This window comes from Vombatus ursinus, unplaced genomic scaffold (assembly GCF_900497805.2).
Source record: "Vombatus ursinus unplaced genomic scaffold, bare-nosed wombat genome assembly UNPS02014832.1, whole genome shotgun sequence".
Classification (NCBI taxonomy): Eukaryota; Metazoa; Chordata; class Mammalia; order Diprotodontia; family Vombatidae; genus Vombatus; species Vombatus ursinus.
Window position 1 is genome coordinate 36,899,849 of NW_020954610.1, and position 16,442 is coordinate 36,916,290.

Sequence of the window (16,442 nt, forward strand, 5' to 3'; positions counted from 1 at the left end):
TTTCTTTCTTTCTTTCTTTCTTTCTTTCTTTCTTTCTTTCTTTCTCTCCTTCCTTTCTTCCTTCCTTCTTTCCTTCCTTCTCATTTCTTTCTTTGCTTGCCTTTTAATTGATAAGGGTACTTCACACATTCCTCGTTATCTTCTTTCTCCCCTCTACTACAGGGTTTTCTTAAAAAAAAATGCCAATCCTTTTCTGTTTCTTAAAGCATGGAATTTGTTGACTCTAGTACTTTGTGTTGTAGATTCAGAAAAATTTCACCTCAGTCCATCTTTCCCACGTGGAACTAAAGCACATGGGGCAGCAGCAGCTGGGGAAATATCCCGTGCATTTTCACCGATGTGGCGATGTGGATGATAGAGGAGGTTACAGACCTCAGACTTACCTGGATGGTGTGTCTATTCATCACTGCTTCTCTAGATGTGTTACTATCCATGGAACAGATGGTCTGCTGGTAGGTAGACTCTTAAATCTAACCTTAAGTTATTGTTGAAAACAAAGCAGGCTAGAGCCTATTGCAAAATCAGCTCATTATGCCAAATTTCCATGGCCTTTCAACCATATATAAATCATTTCTTTCACTCTCTGCCTAGTTCTGTCTTGTTTCTGCTGTGCTTTTAGATATTTATCTTTCTCCAGTAAGCCAATTTTTCTACCCAAAGCAGTTACAATACCAGGGGAATAAATAAAACTTGACATTTGACTTTTTTTTGCTGCTGCTGATAGGGAAGCTTCCTCTTGCAATCGTACCGAGAATGTTAAACTGAGTATCATTTGCACTTAATTTACAGTAAATCTTGTCACTAATGACATAATGGACTTGTATTTCTGCAGATAAAAGACACTATTGGCTTTGACACACTAGGCCATTGTTTCTTCTTGGAAGATGGCATTGAGCAAAGGAATATTTTGTTCCACAACCTTGGGCTTGTCACCAAACCAGGCACTCTCCTTCCCACTGACAGGAATAACACCATGTGTATAGGCATTAGAGGGAAAGTGTTTGGAAATTATGTCCCCGTGCCTGCTACAGATTGCATGTGAGTACTTGGCAGATGGGGAAATTAAAAAAAAAAAAGCAAAACCACTCTTTGTTTATATTGGTGTTATGACTTTAGAAAATTTTAGACTTTTGCAATGGTCAAGATTCTTCATGAAGAAATTTTAATCTTTCTAAAAAAAACACATTTCAGGGCTGTTTCAACATTCTGGATTGCTCATCCTAATAACCATCTGATAAGTAATGCAGCTGCTGGCTCACAGGTAAGGCACATGGGCCTCCCATCATATTATTGAATTATTCTTTCTGTCTTTTCACTAAAAAGTTTGTGCATGTGTTATATATTCTGTTTTGTGGTGTTATAAATACTCAGTGCTTTTCCAGGGTATTGACCTGACCTGTTGTCACAAGGACAGAAGATAATTCTTCTCTCTGTTCAGGGTCCCTCCATTACTTCAGCCTATGGAGTAAAACAGATGCCGTCTTCAAGAACCGTATTGTCTCCAGTCTGTATTATGAGTATACTATATAGCCATTGTCTTCAGTCTCCTTTGGCTTCTGTTGTTTAAGTTATGTGGGGTTGAGCGGCTGCTATTTGAGTCATGGTGTTTAGTGATGATATGCTGATTGCCTCAACTTTCCTTTCTGAGAATGGATTGTTTTAGAGGCTGTAGTAACAAGTATTGAGCCATTATGATACTAGGTAGAAAGTGGCCCGATTGACTTCAGGCTGTCTGTCCTTTGTTTAGGCAGCTGGATTCAGCCATGTGATTTGGCAGGCACTAGAGTGCTGGATTGGATGACTGGGACAAGTTTTGTCATCAGGCTAATTTTAGGTAGCTAATGGAGCTCCCTTGGTAGAGAGGACTGATGTTTTCCCATGATGAGCCTGTAAAAACCCACACTTACGGTTTAATGGGTGTGTTAAAAAAAAAAAAAAAGAAAACACAGCACTTTAACTTGCTGTCTCCCCAAGGCAGTATCAGTATTGGTCAAATACAGCCAAGAAGTTATAAAATTTGCCTTCTTATCTTAATATATTGAGGGTGTATATTTTGGATATCACTACTATTAAAAGAAAACAGCTTTGGATGGAAGGAAACACTTGACGCTGCTTTCCAGAACTTGAGGATATGGTTTGTGTGAATCTGGCTTGAATCAAAAGACTAGCTGAAATACATTCTCCTTGGGGAAAACTGGTATACAGGAGTCAGTATTAGTACAGTATCTGGCACACAGTAAGCAATTAATAAATGTTTATTGATTGCTTGATTGACTTGCTCCTATTGAGACAATTTCTTCATGAACGTAAATTTCACAGCTCATAGGGACCGTAGTTCTAGGTCTTGAAGTCACTTCAGGGCCCACTTTGTCCAACTTCCTCATTTTACAAATGAGGCGAGTGAGGCCCCGTGAGGTTGTGACTTGCCCAGGGTCACAGAGGTAGTTTAATTCAATCCTGACAGCCCTGTGTAGGCTTTTTGTTTTACAGCCTGTAGACGACCCTTCCCTGTGTTATGCTTTGTAATACCCATATTGTGAAACTTCTGATCTGAAGATGGATCCTTACGGATAGGCTAACTGTGAAGTCAGTGGGTTGGTAACCATTTATTAGGTGCCTACTATGTGCTAATCAGTCTCATTTAGCATTGTCCTTTGATATGTATGATCTCAAGGACAAGAATCAAGGATAAAGATTTCTTTCAGTTGTTTCTGGATTGATATGTTGAATAAAATTCTTGGAAAGGATCTATGGGAAAATGTAAGGAAATGTTATTCTCTTGTTGTGGTACACGGTGTAAAAGGCATGCCCTTTGTGCTCTCTCTCTCTCTCTCTGTCTCTTTGTCTCTGTCTCTGTCTCTATCTCTGTCCCTCTCTGTTTCTCTCTGATCTCAGGCTTGGTGCTATGGAATGAAAAAACATGCTCGCCTTCATTTCCTTCTTCCCAGGGAAACTCATCCAGCAAAGCTAGCTAGCCCTTTGGCAGGACTTTCACTCTTGAAGTAAATGAAGCCCTTTCTTCAGTGTACATCTCCATGGTTCTTGTGCAAAGTTCCTTTTACCTGTTTTAACTGCAGTCAACAAGACAAGAAGCATTCATTAAGCACTTACTTTGTGCCAGTCACTATGCTTAGCACAGGAGAGATAAATATAAGCAGAAAGCTTACATTCTGAGAGAGGGAGACAACCCATAAAATGAAGCAAAAAGTTGGAGGTTGGGATAGGGGTAGAGGAGGAGAGGAGGCAAGGGGAGAAAGCCTGGAGAGTTGGGAGTGGACCACAGAGAAGAATGAAAATGTGGCTGGCCTGGGCAGTTTTTAAAAATGAATTCTGGTAGGAACTACAAGGCCAAAGTGTCCTTCCAGGGTGAGGAGACTGCAGGGAGGGTCTTCTGAGCTAGGCTGAAGAGGCTGCTTGTGGAATGGTGGAAAAATTCAGAAAAATCATGTATGGATCCCAGAGAGTAATGAAGCACATTTTTTTTTTTTTTTTAACAAGAAAAAGCTGTGGGACCAGAGACATATATATTTTTTTTTTTGGCTAGGCAAAGGGGTTAGGTGACTTGCCCATGGTCACACAGCTAGTAAGTGTTATGTGTCTGAGGGCAGATCTGAACTCAGGTCCTCCTGACTCCAGGGCCGGTGCTCTATCCACGGTACCACCTAGCTGCCCCAATTATTTATTTTATTTTATTTTTAAAAAAAATTTTCTTTTCAGAGACATATTTTGGGGTAAGTTTTTTCTCTTTGGTTTTAACTTGCAGGTTTGGATTGTAGCTGTACTAAGCTCTTCTCCCTGCCCTCCAAGTATACTTTCTTTCATCTATCACCTTTGTGAGTGATGCCAATAGGCAAATATATACATTTTCCCACACTAGCTCGTTAATGAGGTACAATTATAGCCTTTTCAAAAAAAAAAACCAAAAGTTATGCTTTATTCTTTCCTGTTCTCAATTCACATAAGATTTTCCTCTTCCATATTCTTAGGTTTCATCTGTTTGTTTCATCAAAGTAAGGTAGAAGACTATTTTATCCTCTGTATAATGAGTCTTTGTTTATATTCTATGCTAATAGGTAGTAGACTAAGACAGATTCAATTATTTCCACTTCTATATCTTGAGTGCAGAAAATTCCTAAATCTTTCCTGTGTTCCTGTTAAGGGCAGTAACACAGTATTCAAACTGACAGCATTTCCAAGGCCAAACAGGATGCTGATTCATTTATGCTGTGTTTTTTCTTTTGAAAAAAAAAAAAAAGTTTCAGGACAGGAAGGGCATTAGAGCTATTTGCAAGGAGTCAGTAAGATCTGTATGTTGGCTGAATGGTTGTCTAATGGGCATGACTCATCTATTTATCATTTTAGGACTAAACAAAAATCCTTATTGCTTAGACTCAGTGTGTTGTCTTTGTGGTGAGTCTGTTGACTTGGCCCTTCCTTTCTTTTTTTTTTAAATTTTAAATTAATTCATTTATTTTTAGTTTCCAACATTCACTTCCATAAGCTTTTGAGTTTTAAATTTTCTCCACCTCCCTCCCCTTTCCCCTCTCCAAGACAGCATGCAATCTGATTTAGGCTCTACATATACATTCTTATTAAACATATTTTCACATTGGTCATGTTGTAAAGAAGAATTAGAACCAATAGGAGGAACTATGAGAAAGAAGAAACAAAACAAAACAAAAAAAGAGAGCAAATAATATGCTTCGATCTGCATTCAGACAGCATAGTTCTTTCTCTGGATGTGGATAGCATTTTCCATCATGAGTCTTTCAGAGTTGTCTTAGATCCTTGTATCTCTGAGAAGAGCTAAGTCTATCAAAGTTAGTCACAATGTGGTTGTTACAACTTGGCCCTTTCTTAAACATGTCTGGAAATGATTTTAGTACTAGATAATAACCAAAGACTTTTTAAGCAAATGGTAGTAGAAACTTATTATTTTTAACATCTCCTTTTTTTTTTTTTTTGCCTAATCTAAAAAACAAGCTGAAATGGGTTTTAAGTCTATTCTGTGGGTTCAAGTGTACTATCTGTAACTTTGGTTTTCTGTAATTTGTTCTTAACCTGTAACACTGTACATTAATGTTTAGGGAAATGGAATGAAATGATTGATATAGAAAGAGATTGGATGAGAATGTCTTTTTTTCAATGCATTTTTATTTTGTTAACTATTTCCCAATTGCATGTAAATTTTTTTAACATTCATTTTTAAAAATTTTGACTTCCAAATTCTCTCCCTTCCTCCCACCCCTCCCTCCTTCTTGAGAAGGCAATTTGATATTGATTTTACATGTGAAATCATGTATAATCAAAACATTTCCATATTAACTATATTGCAAAAGAAAACAGACCAAAAAAGAGAAAAATAAAGAAAGTAAAAAATTCAGTCTGTATTCAGAGTTTATCATTTTTATTTTCTGATGGGGGGGCAGCATTTTTCATAACGAGTCCTTTGGAATTATCTTGGATCATTGTCTTGATCTAGCTAAGTCTTTCACAGTTGATCATCTTTACAATATTGCTGTTGCTATGTACAATTTTCTCCTGATTCTTCTCATTTCACTTTGCATGAGTTCACATGACTATTCCCAGGTTTTTCTGAAACCATCTTGTGACAAGAATGTCTTTTTTAAAAAAATAAGCTTTTACTAATAATCTCTTCATTTTGATTTTAGGATGCCGGAATATGGTATTTATTCCACAAGGAAGCCACAGGAGAATCCAGTGAATCACATGGATTAACCAAAGCAGAACTTACACCACTGGGTATTTTTTATAACAACAGAGTACATTCAAATTTTAAGGTCAGTTCCTATTGTTTCTCACACCAATGGGTAAATTTTTTTTCTGGGAGAAAAGATGTGAGTACAGTTGAGGAATGGAAGTTAAAACCAATTATAAAGGAAATTAATTTTGAGCTTTTGAACTAATTAGTCTAACAAATATATGAAGGATGGTTTTATTTGTATGTTGTATATGCTTTCTTTGGGGAAAGAACCTCACTGATACGTTTGAGTAGCTTTAGAATTTTCATACTATGTAAGTTCTGAGGGTTTCTCGGTGTAGTAATACTAACATGAAGGCATTTCTTTATCCTAGTGGGCAGCAGGAATATCTGAACTGAGTAATTTTGTGGAAATGTGTTTCACATGTGGCTGGTCTCACATATAGACTTTATCCATATCCAGTGAGACATATTTAACCACACTAGACACCTTTACCTCCCAGGATATATATATATATATATGTGTGTGTGTGTGTATGTGTATATATACAACTTTATTTGGAATACACTTTACTTCACTTAAAACTTTTAGATATATTTCTAATCCTGTTCAAATTAGACATAAGTTTCAGGAGGAAGGAATCTTTTCCTCCCATATGTGATATCACAGTGATTAGTACTGTGCTATTATGATCAATAACATTTAACTGATTGAGTAAATGAATGAGTGAAATGTTTTTTCCTTAAATGGATTTGACAACTTAAAAAAAAAAACGGTCAAGCAAATCATTTTGTGACATTGGAATCTGGTTGTTGGGAGAAGATGGACAAATTGTTTCTTCCTAATGTAAATCTGACATAAATAGTAATTTACTTGGTTTTTAATAATACTTTTTTTGTATGTTATGTGAAGTCCAGAAACCTTGCCCATAAATGTGTTCCATTTCAGTTTTAAATGTGCATAGTGCTACTCAGATGTTCCCCTAAAAACTCTATTGTCATACTTTAAAGAGCTTAAAAATATTTAAAATAATATTTCACTTATTTATTCTTTTTTAAAAAAATTTAAATAGTAATTTATTTAAAAAAGAAAAAAGGAAACAAATGTATTAATTGGCTACTATGAGCGAAGTCCTGTGCTAAGCACTTAACAAACATTATCTCATTCAGTACTTACAAGAATCATGGGAGGTAAGCGCTATTCTTATTCCCATTTTACAGTTGAGGAAACAGAGGCAGACCGAGGTTAAGTGACTTTCCCAGGGTCACAGAACTAGTAAGTATCTGAGGTGGAATTTGAACTCAGGACTTCCGGACTCCAGGCCCAGGGCATTGTCCATTTCACCTCCTAGCTGCCTCTAAAAAAGTAATAATAACTCACATTGACATATAGTACTTTGTGGTTTACAAAGCATTTTCCTTGCAACAATCCCTTGAGGAAATATAGTATTATTAACCAAGATCACATAGTTAGGAAATGTCAGAGTCAGGACCCTGACACCTATAAGCCTGAGATTCTTTTCACTCCACCATGTTGTAGGGCAAATTATCTTCACTCCAGGAACAACCAGGTATTTCAACCAGGGATGAAGAGACATTTCAAAGTAATAATATGTGAAAGCAGTTTTTCAAAGTGAAAATTCCCACGAACGTTAAATGTGGTAGTTCAATAGACATTTGGCAAGTGAAGTGGTCTCAATATAAATTTTCACTTTTGCTTACTGAGAGACAGAATGTGATAGGGGAGTCATTCAGTGAGCCTCAGTTTCCTCTTCTTTACAGTGGATTAGAGAAGGTAGTTTCTGAGGTTCCTTTAAGCTCTAGGTCCTTTGACCAAGGGTCAGAATCCTGGGATTGGAGTTTGTTTCTCTGATGTTTACTAGCTCTGTACCTGGAGGCTAGTTATGACTCCTCTGAAACTCAGATAGGCTTGTAACTCTCATGTGGGTGGTTACAAGTATGGTCCTCACCTGACAGAAGAGTTGCAAAATGTAAAGTGCTATTTTTATTTTCAGTATTCTAAATGTATAAACACAGATATTTATTTTTTTCAATTTTGGACAATAGTTTTAAAATTGTGTGAGTGATTAATTTGTTTTCACCCTAAGTAAGAATCTATATAATGACCATTCCTAAACACAATTTTTACTGTCAAAATTAAGTGTACATACAAGTAACAGATTATCCACTCATTATTTTGTACAAAATCTGCATTATGTTTATTATGTTTATGTAAATATCAGTATTATACACACGGGACACTGTTGAGCAGATGGTTTCAGATTTTCGGTCATATGCTATAAAATTTTCTTTCCACATCTGAACGAAGAGCAGTGGCCATCTTGTCAGACAAGTACCCCAGTGACTGAAGCAACTTTGACCCAGTGTTTCTCAGTGAGAAGAAATGTTTCTCTGAATATTTATGTATCTCAGCATCAGATGCTGTCAGATATCAGAGAGGTTTCCCCAGGTTTTAGTCTTTTATATGTCCCTGGGAAAGGTTTGTACTGAAATAAGATAGAATGAGCTGCTAAATGATTGAAATAGCTTAAAAAAGAAAAGGGGTCCTTTTGTAACATATTTAGAATTTCTTTTTAGTTTCAGGACTATTTGTGAAAGAAGATTGGGGTTTCTTGACTTAATGTACATGTGGTCGTGGTTTTAAGTGCATGCTCCTTAATTATGTTTTCCAGGCAGGTTTGTTTATTGACAAAGGTGTAAAAACATCCAATGCTAGTGCTTCTGATCCAAGAGAGTATCTGTGTTTGGATAACAGCGCAAGGTACACATCTTAACTTCTAAAATTCTACCCAATGTATACTAAGCCAATGGAAACTTTCTAAGTCAAGTCATTGATAATAATTCAATTCAACAGGTGTTTGTTATGTGTCTGCTGTGTGCCTGGTACTGTGCTGGGGACAAAAAGCTAAAGATGAAAACAGTTCCTACCTTCCAAGAGCTTATGTTTTACTGATGGAGTGGGGTGGAGGGGGGAGACAACATGTACAAAGATAAGTAAATACAAAATTACACAATGATTTCTGGAAAGAGTCTACTAATATTGGGGGAGACTCAGGAGATGATGATAGCAATGATAATAATAATGATAATAGGTCACATTTGTGTGGTGGGTTATCCCCAATTTGTACGTGGAAGAAACAGTTTTATAGAAAGTAAATGACTTGCTCAGGGTTACACAATAACAGCATTGCAGCTGGATTTGTACTTGGGTCTCACCTGATTCCATTGTGCTGCACTGACACTAGAAACAAAAATTAAAATGAAGTCTTCAAAAAGTCTGAAATAGCCCTTTTTGTGAATGTTGAGGAAACATATTTTACTGTTTTGGCATCTATGCAGTAATATAAGCTTCATCTTCAAATACCACAGAAGTAACTGGTACCTTTCCTGTTTATGTCACTCTTTCCCCATCCTTATTGGTGCCATCTTTAGTCAATTAGTCATTCAATCAGTAAACATTTATTAAGCACCTACTATGTTCAAGGCACTGTGCTAAGTGCTGGGGATACAAAATGAGACCAAAGACAGTCCCTGCCCTCAAAGGAGCTCACAATCTAATGAGGGAGGCAACATGCAAACAAATATATTTAAAGCAATCTATATACAGGATAAATAGGAAATGATTAAAAGAGAGAAAGCACTAGAGGTAAGAAGTAATGGGGAAGGCTTCCTGTAGAAGGTGGGATTTTAGTTGGAATTTAAAGGAAGCCAGGGAGGTCAGTAGTAGGAGTGAAGGAGGGAGAGCATTCCAGGCATGGGGGACAGCCAGAGAAAATGCCCAGAACTTCTTCCTTTTAGGTCCTTCTCCCTGCTCTCCCAATAAATTTAGTATTGTGGCTGACCTTCTTCCTTTCCACCCTGAGGCCTGCCATAATCCTCAGGGACTTTGGTACCTAGTATGTTGATGAGCTAACAATCTAATTACTTAGTTCCTCAGCTCCCCCACATTCAGTAATTTCTTCTGCCACTCTACTTCTGCTATACTCCTGCAATTTCACTACCTCCAGGAGCTAGAATTTTGAAATTCCATTCTAATTCCACAACCTTTTATCTTTCTACTTCTCCCATTCTCATTCATAATAAATACATCTTCCTTCCTTATAACCACTAATCCTTTGAGACCATCTCTATTCTACTCAATTTCCCCTGTTTAGTCTTTACTTGCCTTGATACCGAGCCTTGATCCTATGGTTTGCCTCTGTAATGTTTGACTATTACCCTAGAATCCCTTGCCTCGCTGACCTAACATTCTCAACTTGCTAATCTTCATCCTACCACCCTCTGCTGCCATTCCAACTTTGCTTAAGCTCCAGGACCTGAGAGCATTGCTGGGAAAAAAACAACCCTCATGAAATAAGCTGATTTTAGAGATTGAATTTATCCTTCACAATCTCAGCTGGGCCCTTAATTGATGTAGTTTGACATACTTTTTATTTTACTCTTATTAATTTCCTGTCTGTTCTCCCACAGTGATAAATCCAACCCTTTCCCTCTTCCTTTTGCTACTTATCATATCCCTATATTTTCAACAGAAGATTTAGCCTCTTAATTAAAAAGCTTGAGGCCATCTGCTGTGGGCTCCCTCATTCATTCATCCCACACTGTTCGACTCCTCACAGCTTCTTAGAATTATCACCAAATTATTCTCTCTTGCTTCCTTCTGGCTACAGAAGAAAAGGCATCTATTCCTTAGTGAGATGGATTTCTTTACATGCACCCTTGATTGCATTCCCCACCTTCCTTCTTTGTGACTTTGTTTCACCAGTTATCTCCCCCTACCTTCTGTCTTTGTCTGTCTCTCTTGCGTCTTTAATATCTTCCTTTCTATTGGTTTCTTTTCATCTACCTATAAATATGTCTGTGTCTTCCCCAGTCCTAAAAAAGTCATCTTAAAAATGCTTCATTGTCTTTCTTCTATTTCTTTTCTTGTTTTATTATCCTCTCCCTATCCTCTTTTCCCTCCCCCATCCCCTTACCATTGCAGAATAAAAAGACAAAATCCTTGTAAGAAATCTACGTAGTCAAATATAAGTTTCCCAGACAGATTGTCTGATAATATAACTCTTATTCTTCATCATGAGTACATCACCTTTATGTCAGTTAGAGAGTAGCATGCTTTATCTTCAGTCCTTTGGAATCATCATTGGTCATTATGACCAGCCATGGACTGAAGATAAAGATCAAATTTGAGTATTTCCAAGTTGTTTTTCTTCATAATGTTATTGTTGACTTGTTCTCCTCGTTCTGCTCACTTCCTTAACCAATCTTTAAAGTGTTGCTGAAGTGCTACCTTTTTTTCTATGAAGTCTTTTTTGAACCTCCTCATGGTGCATAATTTTTCTGTTGGGCCTCTTGCAGCACTTTGGTTTACACCTCTGTGATGTATTTATGCATTGCAGTTATGTGGTCATGTGTGGTGACTCTTTATTGTATACTCCATGAGAATATGTCCTACATCTTAGCTAAATTTTTTTCCATTACCCTAGTACCTAACAGAGTACTTTTGCACAGCATAGATTCATGATAAAATTTTCTTAAATGGAATCACTTTCTTTGCCAGCAATTTGAGATTTCTGCAGTTTCAGAAAGCCATTGCTTCCTGCTTATTGAAGAGAGAATAGTGTAGTTAAGCAATAGTGACACTGGAATATGTCATAATGATGTGTTTCTAGAGGAGGCTTGCATAAAGCACTGACTCACCCCTGAATTCAGCTACTTTGAGAAAGTGAGGCAGTGCATTCTTGACCAGAATTACAGCTTATTTTTAGGTAGTGAGACAAAGAACTGTCTCCTTCAAGGGGAGTCCAGGTTGGCTAAATCAAGTCACATTAACAAGCATTTATTAAGTGCTTTGTATATACTTAGCACTGTTTTAAGTTTCGGAAATACAAAGAAAGGCAAAAACAGTTCCTGCCCTGAAGGAGATTATATTTTAATGGGGAAATATGTAAAACATATACCGAGTATATGAAAGGAACTTGTTATCCTATAGTAAGATCCGAGCTGTCTAGAAGGTTGTTGATATAGGCATCAGGAATGTATCATGGACATTTTTTTGACTACAAATATAAGAATTCATTATAATGCAAATGGCTTGGTATTACATTCGTTTTGCAGGGTTTTGGGGAGAGAGAGGAGTGGGGAGGGAAAGGGAGAAGGAGAGGAATAAGAAGAGAAGAGAGGAAGGAAGAAGGGGGAGAGAGAGAGAGAGTTATTGTAAATGAAGCAGAGATTTAAATAGCTTTTTAAATGTTTTACATAAACTTGTGATCCTCACAGCAACTTTGTGAAGTATATTCTATAGGTATTATCCCGGGGATACATTTCATAACTGAAGTGGAGAGCGATTAGATTACATTCTCAAAGTCAAATAGTTGGTAAGTGTCTGAGGCAATGTTTGAGACCAGGTCTTCTTCATTTCAAGTCCTATTCCCTATCCGCTTCCATGTTATTCCATGGTATTGTTTAAGTTGTGTTATAGTCCTAAAAATGACAGTTTCCTTTATTCTGTGAATCTTGTCATCTAACACTGTAGCATTTTCCTACAGTAGGTTTAGTGGGATATTTGTCCAAGCTAATGTGAAGTGATGAGTTCTACAATGTGGTGATCATCTGAGCTCCTGTTTTCCCTTTAGCATTCTTGACTGTAAGTTGTAAACAGAACCAATGTTGTTTTCCTCTTCAGCCAAAGTGGTAAGCCACTATGTATGTACTGTGGTTGATACGTGGTGTCACATTTCAGGCATTACTACATAATTTGAGCCAAGATAAACATAGTTCCAAAAATGGAAATAAAAATTTTGAAAATAATAGCAGAAAACAAAGGGCAAGATGGGTCAACAAAACAACATAGAAAATTGTACAAAAAGAAAACTATATATTCAGTAAAAAGTTCTGGGGCCTGGTTAATTTTATTCCATCTCTGATACACCATAGATTTAAATACTAACATGACTTGTCTAATGGCCAAGACTGAGAGATATTATAGCTTAGGTTGATAGACCTTACGAAATATAAGTCTAGGTCTGGTCTTTAGCAAGTAATTGAAGGAAGAAATTTTCCTGTAGATCACAAAGTCTGACTTCAATGTGAAGTGAGGTTCATTAGTGAGGCGTGGGATTAAGAGAAAGCTGTGAAAAACATGACTTGGTAAAATTAGTCAGCAGGATTCTACAAAGGTCAGATCTATTCTGAAACACCTTAAAGTGATATTCAGACAGCATTTGAAAAGCTAAGAGTAGCATTTAAATAAATAAATAAAATAAAAATAAATAAATAAGAAATTTGAGACCACACAGTTGATCAAAGTATAAAAAAGGAAAGAAAGAATAATAGCTGACTAGGTTTAGAGATCTACTTTGAGATCATAGCATCTTTATTATACTCATTTGATTATTTATCAGAGATCTGGTGCTTACTATATTGCTAAGGAATGTGCCAAATATAGTGTCAACATATGTTTGTCATGTATATTGTAGCCAAAGGTATTGAGAAACTAAGAAATCCATACACAGAATTGACAGATCAGGAACCAAAAGGGCAGATATAACAAAGATCCTAAAGAAATTGTCCCCAGATGTGATAAATCAAACTATTTGCATTTACTGGAATAAGAAATGCTTTATTTAGGTTAGTGTTTGTAATGTTATGGCTAATCATGAAATCTCTTTGATTCCACTAACTTATGCACATATGCATATATATGCATATATAAATAATTCATAGGAAAGGAAATGGGAATTCCATTTGGAAGTACTTATTGAGACCACCATTTTGTAGAAGAAAAGTAACAGCACATTTTGACAACTGTCTTAGGCATTTAATTTTACACAAAAAAAATGTCCATGATTTACACACATGCATTCAGGTAATTCAGATATGGGAGCCCATGATTAAATTGCCAACTAAATGGGTAATAAGCCAACTCATGAATGAAACATTAGGTTGATGACTTCCATAAGATATACAGGGTACTAAAGTTTAAAAAACTACATTAAGACTTTTTGGAATATCTCTCTCTCTCTCTCTCTCTCTATCTATGTATCTATGTGTCTGTATATGTATATGTGTATATATATATGTATGTGTGTATATACACACACACACACACACACACACACACACAGAGTTAGGTGGCACAGTGGATAGAGCACTGGCCCTGGAGTCAGGAGGACCTGAGTTCAAATCTAGCCTCAGACACTTGACATTTGGTAGCTGTGTGACCCTAGGCAAGTCACTTAGCCCCAATTGCCTCCCCCTTCCTCCCCCCCAAAAAAACCTGAAAAAAATATAGTATGTATATATAATATGTATATGTATATATGTAACTTTTTGGGATACTCTGTTTATATTAGACCTTCTTCAGAAAGACAAAGTTACTCACCAGTTAATCAGATTAATTTTATGCCAATAAGATGTCAAACTCCAGAGTTTGAAAGGAGAGTGAGTGTAAAGCCAGTTGTGTGGTGGGAAATTGGAAATTTGGGCTAAGCTTAAAAGATACTGAGAGATATCAAGATACAAAAGAGAGAGCCAAGAGAGGGAAAAGATGTGATTAAAAGGAACATAAAGCAAGAGAGCATCTATTCTGAAGCATAAACAGAAGATTGTAAATTTAATGCACCATCATGGCATAGGCAGCAACAGATTGCCTAGAGTTAGTTCTAGAAATGACTAGAGAGGCATTGATGTTGCAATGTGTGGTATCGAGGACAATTTTTTTTTTTTCATTTTATTTTGGCTCTCATTGAGAACATTGTGCAGTTTCCTTTATAAGAATGCTCCATCTGCTTGATATTGTGCAAGGACTAGGAAACTACTAAGCTGTGATCCTATCCCGTGGAGGGCTGATTGGTAGCTCAAGAGTCAGAGGAATTGTCCCTTCGGCCCCAGGCTGCTGGGGTAGGGTTCTTGGAGTAGATTGGAGACAAAGAAAGGCAAATAGATTTGGATTAAAACTCACAAATAATATTGAATCAAAGGACAGATTTATTGCATTCGTGTCTTATGTCAGGATAAGGGTTGAATAGAATGCATATGTGAGAATGGCCTCTGTCCCATATAAGCTTAAATCTCCCCTTAAGGAATGTTTATGACTATATCTTTCCTTATTGACAAGGCAAATCTCAACAACTGGAATATCTTTTTTCTTTTTAGGGTGGAGTCTTTGTAAAAAAAATAAGTTTGATACCTTCATAATATATCAGTCATTTCTGGATATAGGTCCCTAACAGAACCTTCCTCTCCCCCTCTCAGCACTTTGTAATCAATCAGTCCACACATTCGCTAAGCACTTACTCTGAGCTTTGGCACCATTCTAAGTTCTGGGAATACAAAGAGAGGCAAAAACTGTGGCACCTGTGAGATGAAGGCTTTAGCCGCTTGGGAGTCTCTTGCAGAAGGTAGAATTTGAACTGAATTTTGAAAGAAGCCAGCAAAAGTAAGAGGTAGGGGGGAAGGGCCAGAGCATTCCAGATCTGAGTTCAAATCAGGCTTCAGACGCTTATTAGCTACGTGGTCTTGGACAATCATTTAAACTCTGGTTTGCCTTAGTTTCCTTAACTGTGAAGTGGAGATAATAACAGTAGCCACCTCCTAGGCTTGTTGTGAGGATCAAATGAGATAATACTTGTAAAGTGTTTAATATAGTACCTGACACAGAGTAGGCACTATATAAATGCTTATTCCTTTCCTCTTAGTGTTTTCTTTGATTATAGTCATTATGAAGATTATTATTCTAGTTATGCTTATTTTTACTGTGCATCAGTTCTTACAGATCTTCCCATGTTTCTCTGAATTTCTCATTCACCATTTCTTATTGTATAAAAGCATTCCATACATATATCAAAGTTTGTTGAGTTGTTTTTCTATCTATGTGGTGGTTAGGTTTTTTTTTCTTTAATTAAAAAAAAACACAGAATTACTGCTACAAATATTTTGGTATGTATATTGAAACTTTTGTTTCGATTTTAACGCCTTGGGAGTAATATGCCAAACTGAGGGAATCAGTGTGGATATATTGATCTGCATAGAAAACATTCATGACATGTATGACTAGAAAAGGAAGGTGGCTAGTCATATAGAAAGAATGAGGACTTGGCAGATGGACCGCCTGAATGAGCATTATACTGGTATCTCATCTGAGAGGAAGGCTTCCAGAGGATTGGATAAGTGTATCATCGAGGATTTATAGGAGGGTATGGATAAAAAGCCCAGACTGAAATTACATAGATGTTTGTGAAGATCACTGTTAGAGAAAAAGCCCACACTGATATAATCATATATCAATGGGAAAAGTAATCTTGTATTTCTTTGAATTTTTGAAATATTAATATAATGTTAATACATGGACAGAAACTGAAACTAACATTAATTTTAAATCAGATGAAAGGTTTTCTTTTTTTAAAAGTCCATTAAGTTATACAGGTACAAATAAATATGCTACCTAATCCATATCTATAGTACTTATGTTTTACAGCATTTATACTTTCCTCCCCTTATCTCAAGGTTTCGACCTCATCAAGATGCAGACCTAGAAAAACCCCGTGTTGCTGCTCTCATTGACAGACTCATCACTTTTAAAAATAATGATCATGGAGCATGGGTCCGAGGAGGAGATATTATCATTCAGAATTCAGCGTATGTGACCTAAACAAAATAGCTTAATTGACAGTTGAAAACTTTTTTTTCATGATGTTAA

The 16,442-nt window shown here is 36.6% G+C and overlaps 1 protein-coding gene across 4 annotated transcripts in view; it reads left to right on the plus strand.

Annotated features, from left to right (window-relative positions):
- Positions 1-16,442, plus strand: part of CEMIP2 (cell migration inducing hyaluronidase 2) — a 97,552-nt gene that overhangs the window by 46,009 nt on the left and 35,101 nt on the right. For all 4 annotated transcript variants that reach the window (XM_027839537.1, XM_027839539.1, XM_027839540.1 and 1 more), the window contains 6 exons: positions 243-452; positions 833-1,038; positions 1,192-1,261; positions 5,673-5,801; positions 8,416-8,504; positions 16,250-16,381. In XM_027839537.1, the coding sequence (XP_027695338.1) occupies positions 243-452; positions 833-1,038; positions 1,192-1,261; positions 5,673-5,801; positions 8,416-8,504; positions 16,250-16,381 (836 nt within the window). The remainder of the gene's footprint in view (positions 1-242; positions 453-832; positions 1,039-1,191; positions 1,262-5,672; positions 5,802-8,415; positions 8,505-16,249; positions 16,382-16,442) is intronic.